Source organism: Atta cephalotes (genome assembly GCF_000143395.1).
Source record: "Atta cephalotes unplaced genomic scaffold scaffold00076, whole genome shotgun sequence".
Lineage (NCBI taxonomy): Eukaryota > Metazoa > Arthropoda > Insecta > Hymenoptera > Formicidae > Atta > Atta cephalotes.
Genome location: NW_012130140.1, coordinates 911,570 through 923,331, shown reverse-complemented (window position 1 = coordinate 923,331; position 11,762 = coordinate 911,570). Strand labels below are relative to the sequence as shown.

The 11,762-nt window shown below is 29.1% G+C and overlaps 1 protein-coding gene across 1 annotated transcript; it reads right to left on the bottom strand.

Annotated features, from left to right (window-relative positions):
• Positions 1 to 3,152: 3,152 nt before the first annotated feature.
• LOC105624381 (general odorant-binding protein 83a-like) lies at positions 3,153 to 3,943 on the bottom strand. The gene is made up of 4 exons (XM_012205746.1): positions 3,883 to 3,943; positions 3,493 to 3,687; positions 3,243 to 3,307; positions 3,153 to 3,179 (listed from the first exon to the last, which is right to left on the bottom strand). Exons 1-4 carry the CDS (start codon positions 3,941 to 3,943, stop codon positions 3,153 to 3,155), a joined length of 348 nt encoding a protein of 115 aa, XP_012061136.1.
• Between the last annotated feature and the right edge of the window lie 7,819 nt (positions 3,944 to 11,762).

Here is an 11,762-nt window from a genome sequence, read left to right as displayed (position 1 = left end):
ACTATTAACTTAAACTAAGTTTATTATTACTTTAATTTAATTATACTATAGTTTATTATATATATATATATATATATATATATATATATATATCATATCTTTTAAATTTGTCGATCATTATTATTAATAATGTATGTATATAAAATTTAGCATATTATTAATTTTGTTTCACAATCATTATAAAGCCTAATAGGATAGGATCCATAATAAAGGAATATACTTGCAAATTATTACGATGGAGTTTTAATATTAACCCCGATTATATTGACAATTGATTAAAGAGCACAAAGAATATTTACAACATATAAATCAATATACAAACAGCGGCTTGTATTTTGCATAATAATAATTAAAATAGAAATAATAAGCTTTATAGATTTGTAGCGTATTTTGAATTTATAAATAACAAATTGATTTTACAGGGATTTAAGTTTTATTATCCAAATAATATATTTTAGATTGCGCGCAATGTATAAAGATGTTGTATAGTGATGTGGGCAGAAAATAATTAAAACTTTTAGATTATATAATTTATAACACAAGTGTCTCTTCTAAAGTTATTTTCTATTTTCGGCACAGCATCTTTCTGCAGTATTTTTCATCTCCGTGGAATCCGCGCCTGCCGAGTCTCTCTCGTTCTTTCCATTTTTGCAACAACCAGACATACAGCAACCTCCAGCTGCTTCTCTCGCTCTAAGAAAAAGCATAGTAATAACATTTTAAATATCGATCTGAATTATAAAAAATGTAGTAATAACAATAATTACTATATAAAAATATAATAAAAAATATTAAAATAAACATTTAATAAGTATTTTTTATTTGGAGAATTTACAATAATAAATTAAATTATGCATATGAATATAAAAAAGATGAATTTATGAATTCATTTAAAATAGCCCATATGGCCGCCTTTTTAACCTTGTCGTCAAGCAGGACCATTGCGTTGGCAGATTACTTTCCTACTGGGCAGCAGCTCTTTTCATCCGTGGCATCGCTACAACATCCGCCATGTTCTTCTTTCGTGCCCGAGCAACATTTGGCACCACAACATCCTCCCTTTTTTTTTCTATGTATATATTCAGTCGAGTTATAATAATTATCGAATTATCAAAAATTTCTGGGAATGTTGCACTGCTTGTACAATCATTATTATGGAATCAGGCGACCATATAGGTTTAAAAATAATTTTTCTTTTTTAATTAATTAATTTTTATTTTTATTCTTTCTTTCCTTATTTTTATTATTATAATTTTTACTTTTTACTGCAACATCCAGCGAAGTCTTTTTCTTTACTGACCACATCGTTCTTTTTCGCGTCACTGCTCAAACATAATGTATGATACATGACACATACATAATCTATATACACGCAAATGTATTTATGAATTTATAAATAAATATATATGAAAACTTACTTGCATCGACAGGTTACTTGTCCAGTATATCCTTTTCGACTAGTAACTTTGCTATAAAAAATAACACCAACATTTTTCACATATATACATGTATACATATATATCCTTATATATATAGCTTTTTATATACATACGTATGTATCCATAATATGACTTCAAGAAACAAAAAGGTTATAGTGTTATAAGAGAAAAACTACATTATGTGACGTAATAAAAAGATTACTTACGCACAATGATCACACATGATGAATTTTTACGATCTTACGACATACGAACTTTAATCTTTTATCCTAAAAAAAAAATCCTGAGAGTTTGGCAAAATGTGTAACTTTAAAAATTTATATATGACGTGACTTACAAACAAATATTACGCGTTACCATGGTCTCGTTCATCTTTTTCTTTATTGACATCTTTTTTAAAAATGTTTTATAAATACAAAATGTGTCACGTTTATAATGTAGAAATAATTTTTTAATATATTGTTAATACATAGTTGATACATTTGTATGTGTATATGTCACGGTCTTAATTTTTTTGAAATAATAATGATATAATAATGGAAAATAAAATATAAGTAATCTTTACATAAAAATTATGTATATCAAAATGATATTTTAGGAAGACTATAAAACACAGTCAATACTAGAAATTTAAAATGTCTATTTTCGATCGAAGCTGGATCTTCATTGCTTTAAATAATTCAATCTTGAATTACTAATATATATGGATTATTACTATATATGTACTTGCATATATATTGTCTTTTCGAACTGCGCGCCGAATTGTTTTTCCGGACAATAAACGTAATTAAAACTAATCTAGTAATCATGAATTAAATTAACAAATAATTTTAACAATTTGGCTATCAAACATCATATTATAAAGATGTTAATATGTTAAACTGTGTTTCTCACATATGCGATCTAAAATAAAGATTCTTAATATTGTTTGTATTATCGTCGTCTGAAAGAAAGACATTATTTCCTTATTGCACCGATTATTGCGAAGAATATTGTTATATTATTAAGATCTCGATCTAATGGTCTAATGGTTTAGGATGCTTGTACGGAATACAAAAGATTCATTCACAAGTTCAAATTCTGGCCGAAGGAATATTTTTCACAATAAATTTATTAACAGTTTTAATATATTAACATCATTTATAATATAATGCTTGATGGTAGTATCAAATTATTAAAATTGCTTGTCAATTTAATTCACGATTACTAGAGTAATTTTAATTACGTTTATAGTCCGGAGAAACAATTCGGGGCAGCAGTTCGAAAAAACTACAATATGGTATATATGCAGGTACATATATAGCATATATTAGTAATTCAAGATTGAATTATTTAAAGCAATAAAGATCCAGCTTCGATCGTAATAGGGATTTTAAATTTCTAGTATTGATTGTGTTTCTCACATATGTGATCTAAAATAAAGATTTTTTAATATTGCTTATAAAATACAAAGTCAAATTAAATACATAAACATTTACATATACAAATATATATTATTATATAGTATAGTATATTTTAAATCATTTTTATACATTTTCTTTTAAAAGATGACAAATTATAGTAAAATATAGTTATCTTATATAAAACGTATATTTCAAATAAAGTAATGTAATTTAATAAAACAGCGTGTTTTTACAACTACTTCATGCTGCTATCCATTATATCTTTCATAATGCAATATTTTATATACATCTAAACTCAAAGCATTTATCTTTAAATAAATGATACGCTTTTTAAAACCTGCAAATAGAATTCTCTGGTGAGTATCTCATGATAATAATAAATTTACATTATAATACATACGTCAGGTTGTTCTTTAAAATAACATATAGCTATTTGAAAAGCTTTATCACAAGTATTCTCCGATTCTAAAAATTAATTTATTAATATCAATTTTCATTTTTCAAATTTTTAATGATACCTATTGTGTCATTACATTTTGTATAAAAAGATAAGAAAATATAAAATATAAGTTATATTATATATTTAAAAAATTGCAATACAGATTGACCTTGTTATACAACAAAGTAGCTAAATAAAGAAGAAGACTTACGAATTGATTTGCATTGATGAAGAATTTTTCTCGATGACTCTTGTATACTGTACGGAAGATAACGTAAGACTTTCTCAACATCTAGATTGCTATTCTCATTAATAATACCGCTTTTTACCATAAAGCATTTTAAATAACATTTTAATTTCATATCATGTTGTTCAGTGTTACCGGCCTGTAGTTGCTTTAAAGATGCTAGATCAAAGAAGCCATCAAGAAGAACCAATTAAGAAAAATAAATGTGCCTTTTTCAAAAGTATAAAAGTAATATAAAGTAAAGTGTAAAAGTAATATAAAATATTTCAATGAGAAAGTAATAATAAATATTATTTTATTATATATATATATATATATATATATATATATATATAATAAAATATAATTCCATACCCCAAGAAACATTTGTTTGTTTGCGACACTCTCGTTTAAAAATCCGCTCGTGTTCCAACATGCACACAAAATGAAAAACAACTTTAATATAATTATATTACATATATTAAAAATTTAAACATATCGAAATTGTAAACATAATTTTTATTATTACACATTAAAATTAAAATATATATAAATTTAACACTAAGTTACTTTATATTTATGTTTTAACTTTAAAGTGCGCAATAATGTATTTAATTTATACAATAAAATTATTTTACTATAAAACATTTTACTATAAACATTTATTGAATTTTGGCGACATTAAAAAAAATTTTTAATACAAAATAATGAAAATAAAAAACATTAAGAGATGTTACTTACTAGCAGAAGTAATAAAATAAAAAGTAGTATATTTGCAATGTTCATGTTTCTCCTCATTATAAGTTAGTTGAAGAAACCAGTTAGACAGCACTATGGTTAATGAGAGTATAACCTCGTAGAACGTATTCAATATGAATATTTTGTTGATATTTGATTTTTGATAACAGTATAGAATTTGCATTCAATTGTATTATAAATGCCAAATATGAAATTGAATGAATACATAAATGCCACATCAATCAGTTGTGTTGTGTGCAGTGTAACACAACATAAATTCATATCAATGATTTTGTAGAACAAACTATAAAACATTTTAAAAAACTTCAACGTTTTGAGCAGTTATTTAATGTGTATAATATTTTTTTATTTAATATGTTTAAAACTGTGCGCCGAATTAATTTTTTTCAAATTTAGAACGCATCTAAACTGTAATAATATCACAAGTAATAATATCACAATATATCGGGAGTCAGATCTCTAGAGTTCCATGCGAGAATCCTAAGCCTTGTCCTTTAGACCGAGGCCTTAGTAATATTCTTTGCAATAATTAGTATATGTATGGAAACTATGTCTTTATTTCTGGCGACGTAATATAAACAATAATCTTGCATTAAGATGTCTTTACTAGATGCCTATTGAGCATCAAAATTTAATTATATTGCTACAGTAGTTTAGTTGTATTTCTGAGGGTGCGTTTCGAGTTATGCATGAAAGAAATGATGCATCATTTGTTGTTCACCACATAAAAAGATACATCATGCACTTAACGCGTAACTCGGAACGCACCCTAAGTTTGAAAAAAATGATAATTATTTAGTAGCAAGGGAATACCCTCCAATGACCTTGATCTTAATACATATTGTCAAGATCATGCCCCCGAGTGACCTTGAATAAATTTTACCCGTCGCTCGTTGTTCGTTAAAAAGTTGTTAACAAAAAAAATTCATTAAAAAAAAATGTGGTTTTAAAGCAAAAAATTTGTTTGTAAAGAAGACATTCCTAGAAAAAGAATCAGATATATCATCACACACAGCAATTGACTTGAACTAACTTTTGCAGAGAGAATAATTCATGTAATTTAATAAAACTTGGTAAAACTGCAAATGAAGAATAATGTCAATTGTTTGTAAAGCAGGAAATTTGTGTTTTTGAAGTAAAATATTTGTATTTTTGAAATAGAAAACTTGTATGCTTATTAAAAAATTCTCTACTTTAATAAATAATTACAATAATCTGGCTTCTCAGCTCATGAATCAATAGTTAATGTACAATCAAAATTAAATTGGCGGAGAGAATGAAATGAATTATTGTCGAAATCGACGAGGCAAAAATCATATAAGAAAAATTATATAAGAAATTATATAAGAAAATATTTTGCGCTGTAAAAGCAATTTATTTCATCGAAGCGCAGTCGTGTCCAAAAATTAAGTTTTATTGATGAACTTTGTTTGTTAATAATTTTTTAAGGAACAACGAGCGACGACTAAAATTTGTCCAAGATCACTCGGATGAGACTTTGACAACATATGTTATGTTAATAATTTTTCTTGAACTTGAGCGTATTATCACACGAATATGTATATTTGAATGTGTTGTTTATTACTTAACATTTCATTTGACATTTCATGTATTTTGTGAGTTATGCAAATTTAAACAATAGCACAGCATTTTATTAATGTGGCCCTCTATGCGTATTAATTACTCATGGCCTCTTTTTTGAGGTTTTCATATTAAAATAATTTGATAATCGATTGCAGTTCTACTGTTAATCTATAGTTTATATTATATGTAGATTTCTAGTATTGAGTAACTTATATGCGGCAGGAGTTATGTACATATATTTGCATAATTCGAATACATATACTCTATAATATTTTACTTTTTATATGAATTTTCTAACCAAATATTTTTTAAACAAAATTTTTTAAACAATTTTTTATGTCTATTTTTGTAGAAGGCTATATTACTACTCCTGTTTTTTTTTTCGAACTATTATGTAATATCGTTATGTAATGTCGTTTTTATAAATAATGTTCTAAGTAATAAATGTTTCATAACTTTAAGTTTAGAATTGATTGAACAACATTTTGATAAAAATAATTGTTGAGTTTTTAAATTTAAATATTGATTAACCAAGTTATTATATAAAATATAAGTAACATAGTACACTTTCTCTAAGCTATGTCGGCAAATATACTTTTTACATAACCATCAATTGATAAATTATCGTCAACCGTTAAATGTCATTACTTTTAATATTTAAATGTATTCGAAATGCTGTGCCAGAGGCCACTATATATGACAGACTTGCCTAATATTAGCATAGAGTTCCTTTTTTTATTTATATTTAATTGACGTTAAAAAAAACTTACTTTTAAAGTTAAATTATTTTATAACTGGGTTCTTGTATGATGCATTTTTATAATAAAATACACGTAATTTTATATAATAAAGTTTGATTTACAATAAGATGAGAGAATCCGTGAATCAAGATGAAACATTTTCTTTGAGTTTTATTTCTTTGATTTTTCGATTAGATAACATTAAAATTGAATTTTTTAAAAATATAAACGTGTAATAAGTGAAAATTAATTTAAATATTTAATAATTTTACTTATATTATTTTAATATAGTATTTGTCTGCATCATTGAATCTATGATAGTTTTTGACGAAAGTACTTTTCTTATAATTATTCAGGTAAGATCTGTTACTAATGCTATAGATTAAAAACACTTTATATATAACTGTGCTATCGTTAATTATTGAGTACAATTTATCTGTTTGACATGTTTGAGGTTTGTAAAGTGTTAAATAAAACATTAAATTGAATGATTAACAAGTCAATTTTTTTTAGAATTGAAAAAGTAAAAGTTGCCATAATAAATAATGGATTATAGGAATGTATAATTTAAACTGGTAAATTTACATTATTTATTTAACACAAAAACAGTTTTAATACAAAATTAAAAATATTCGTGTACTATATTGACTAGCATTATGATTTAATATCATAACTGAGTAGGAATGTTGATAGTTTGTTATTTATTCGCGTATATATATATATATAATTTATAATGTTGCGTTCAACATGACGTATTTAAACGTGGGAGATTATAAAAAGAATGCAGCAATTTCTCATACTCGATAATTTTTTCATAAACGTTTTTCTAATATAAAATAAGCCATGTATGCTAGAGAACAAGTGTATATATATATATATATATATATATATTCGAAAATTAATGTAATATTGTTAATGTTAGAGATTATCTATATGTTTTCTAAATCGAAATTCTTTACAATCATCGAACTCTATTAAAGTCGCCCATGGCGACATCAACATTACCTTGTGCTTGATATCACATTTTTGCCCTAAGCGATAGAGTATTATCGAAATACACGTAGGGTACGTACATTCTTTCTTGCTCCTCACAGACATATACATCAGCGTCGTTCATCAAGTCACAGACTCACGGCGAGAACGAGGAGAGATATCCTCTGCTCCGCGCGAGGGACCTATATAACTGTACCGGCTGTCTGGGTCAGGGGGCGGGCCGCTACGTTTGTAGTATACTCCGTATATCGGACAGGTGTACCCTATTCCGACTCTTCGAGTTCTCGCGTGCACCTCCGAGACCGGCGATCGCACGCTGTCCCGTGCGCGTCTCTTTCTCTAGCTGTCGCGATCGGGCATCGCGGAGTATCGCATCATCACGAGGTGATCAGTCGTTCGCGCACGAAGCTTCCGAAGCCTCTTATAGAGGTCTAAAGTCCGAGGGAATATCGAAACTTTGCACTTTACTATACAGATACGCTTGTCAATCTCATCATTTAATATTCGCGAACCATTGGAGCGTGCGAAATCGAGCGAATGTGCCCCAGGAACTAACGTTCAACAACGATTTAGAGATCGATGTAGCGATTCATTCAGTTCTTCGTTCGTCTGACATCCGAAGGAGAATCGAGCACGTTGACAACTACTCGCATCCGGATTTGCTTGGGCTGTATCGGTTCAAAAAAGTAAGATATCATCGCGTCGCCAATATTAAGTTAGAAGATATTGTATTCACTCTATCTACCATTCATATTGCTATTTTTAAACTGTTTTATTCATTTTGCCTTGAACTTTAATTAATTTCAAAAAAAAAATCGGTAAAACATTATCTGTCATTCATAAATTCGGGATTACACGTTAAACTAATATCAGGAAAGAATTTTTTCTACGATGTGAGAAAAATGGCTAAGATATTACCTTTGTGAAATGCATCTCTATGCGTTATTTCGGACATGCATTTATTTTGCTAACTCTCAATCCTAATTATAATACATGTAATACCACGAATTAAATTCCCAAATATTCTACGGTTTCTCGCGTGAGTACGATGAAAACATCGTTATAGATAATTCGTGGCTATTAAACGCGCTTCTTGAGTCCAGCGGACGTACGTACGGCGGTTAACGACCAGCTACGTTGCACAGGACGTAATCCAATTAGCGCTACGTCACTGATTAAGTTATTAGAGGCAAGAGAGAGTCGCACGTCATCGTTTCGCGCCTCGTTAATGCGTTAATAACGGCCGGGTACAGGCTCATTGAGAGAAATTATACGTCGCGCTTGTAGGAGATGCGGCACGATACGCAGTCAACCACGTGGTGACCGTTTCCACTTCAGCGAACATGTTACGGCTGCGCAATATTGTCCGACGGACCTGTTCTATAAGATCGGTAGAAATTCTTTTTAATATATTATCATTTTTCGCATTTATTGTTACAATTGGGTAAATACAAATGTAAAGCAGAATTAATGTGTGGCACATGTATGTAAAACGAGAGGAGAAACATTGTTGCACAATCGACTGCTATTTTATCAATTAAAACTGCACGATAATTAAAAAGCGTGTAATTTCGTGTACCATTGTGCAAACGATGGAACCAAACGAGGTGGAGCATATTAAAAGAAGTGGACCGTGAATTTTTTATAATATGTACAATTACGCGTGTGCGCGGCGTGTGTTTACCGAATAAGAAGAATAGATCCGTATTGTTGACAGAACGGCTTTAAAGTATATACTGTTATTTAAATTGCGAAATTACATCAATTTGCAAAGTTTTGTTACTCTTATTAACAAATTTGTGTGAAATATTCATAAATTGTAAATTGACACTTTTATATTGAGATTTATATCGGGCATAAATTTTTATTTATTTATTTATTAAAAATTGATTTCTTTTATCGTATCTCTTATGTATACGTGTTCTCCCTTTCGATCGCATACAAAATGTAAAGAGAAGAGATCGAGTTGGACTACTTTTATTACATTTAATTACCGCTGTATTGCAAAATAATTAGTTTATAATAGATTGTGTGCGAATACGGAATTTTCTTTCAAATGTTTTTAAAATCCTGAAAATATGATAGTTGTGGTACAATGTAATATTTTAAAAGTTTTTACTACGCACTTCAGTAAAATTAATCAAACTTATTTTATATTTTGTTATAGTTTTATTAATGAATGAGAGAATTTACATTACAAAGTCTTTGAAATATAATGTTGTCCCATCGACTATCATATTTTCAGGATAAATTCTAAGAAAAAATTCTCTCCGTGTATTATTACATTGCCTATTGCTATTCTTGCGATCGGATATATCCAAGTACGATGTTCCGTTTTAATTTATTAAAGAGATCGCGATTTTCAATGCATTAAGTATCGTTAAATTTGAGAGATCACTGTCTAATTGGTACACCGTCGTTGTGTAGAATCTTTAGAGCGAGATAATTAAGCGAAATGAGATCTAAAATAAAAAAGAAAATAAAAAAAATTATGAACAATGTTAAATGAACGATGTTAATAAATCTATTAGAGTCTAAAACAAACTAACATATAAATTCGTCGATGCATCAATCCGTTCGACTTTTTTTTGCATGTTAGTGGATATATTATTTACGACGCGACATCTTTCTGGATGTCCGTTATGTGAAAGAGAAGATAATGAGAAAGGGGGACAAGGAAACAGAAAAGTGTCTAGGTCTTTTCTATATAGGTCGCTATTAGGTTGCTGATTATGCGAATGCCCGACTTCGGAATTACAATATCGATTGAACCGTTATACGTATTTGGCATCATGCCGTATCTTCGGTATGTCCGATTCATGGTTAGTGCGAAACGGGAGACGGATAAACAGCTGGTGATTTTTATTCGAGTACAAGCTACTCGTAAGAGAAAGAACAGGTGTCGTGGTTTATTGTGACACGAATTGCAGAAGCAGAATAATATAATATATGATATGATCTAATGACTTTGTGGTTTTCGCGGCTGTCTCTCCAGACTGCTTCCGATCTAGCATCTATGTATAAAGGCAATTAATTATATATTTGAGACACTGTTAATTCTTGGACTACAATGTTAAATATGTTTCATTGAAAAAAAATCGAAACTACTGAACGCAGATTGTCTTAACAAACGTATCTTCAACATTTTTATTCTTTCACGACAAAATTGATTGGAGAAGCGACTTGGAGAAAAATTTCAAGAAATCGATCTCATTATCGTAACCGTTCGATTTTAGATATTATCGTACAAAAATCATATACACAAAGTACTGGATTCACAAACTGGACGAATAGCCGGCGGCCGCGCCCGGCTAACCGGTTGATCCTTTTGACTTGGACTCCACGTGTGCGCGCGTGCGGTCGAGCGTTGATCGGCGGGAGCCTACTTGCCTACATTCATAAAACGTCAAGCATACCACTTGGACACCGATTGCACATTACCGCACGGTCGTCTTGCATATCGTCTCTGGCTTTTCTCTTTCATGCGCGCGCGAAAGCGGTCGTGCTGTTCATTATAGCATTAAAACCGGAACGGATTTTTAAACTTTATATATTTTAATTTTTCAAGATCAAAATGAGTGAGACACACTCAACTAGTTAAAAATTAGAAAAACTAGACAGATATAATTAGCGCAAAAAAAGAAAAGCTTCCTTTATTTTATTAAATTTAAATGGTTTAGAAAATTTAGGAATTTAGATAAGGCAAATTAAGGTTTACGTCGATACATACATTATCGTATGTATACATCACATGTACATTACATATTTATATATGATATTATATATGCCGTAAAGAAGAACGCTTGGAGACGCGGAGGTATTTCTGCTGTATGTTCTGTGTAAGAGAGCATTAAAACGCAAGACATTCAAGCCGGCACGACCATTAGACAAATTAGTACCTACTCGCGACATAAATTTACCTACCCGCAATTTACATGACTGTTTTCCTCGTTTGTGTCTCAATTTACGTCCGCAGATAAAAGCCTCAGCAAGCATTTTATTACGCTTAAATAAAACAGTTTAGGGGCTTTAATTAATTTCCTTTTCCATTTATATGCACGTTTCCTGTTTTGCGTTAATGAGATGCTTTGTTCTTTGAAAGAAAGTTGTATCAAAATCATACTCTTTTATATATATATATATATATATATATATATATATATATATATATATATATAT

What these genes read in the sequence shown, in the direction of transcription:
- LOC105624381 (XM_012205746.1), bottom strand. Translation starts at nt 3,943, where the DNA reads ATGTTGGAACACGAGCGGATTTTTAAACGAGAGTGTCGCAAACAAACA. An exon ending in ACAAACAAATGTTTCTTGGG is followed by an intron (nt 3,688 to 3,882) that starts GTATGGAATTAT and finishes TCTTTGATCTAG; the next exon opens with CATCTTTAAAGCAACTACAG. An exon ending in ATTTTAAAGAACAACCTGAC is followed by an intron (nt 3,180 to 3,242) that starts GTATGTATTATA and finishes TTCTATTTGCAG; the next exon opens with GTTTTAAAAAGCGTATCATT.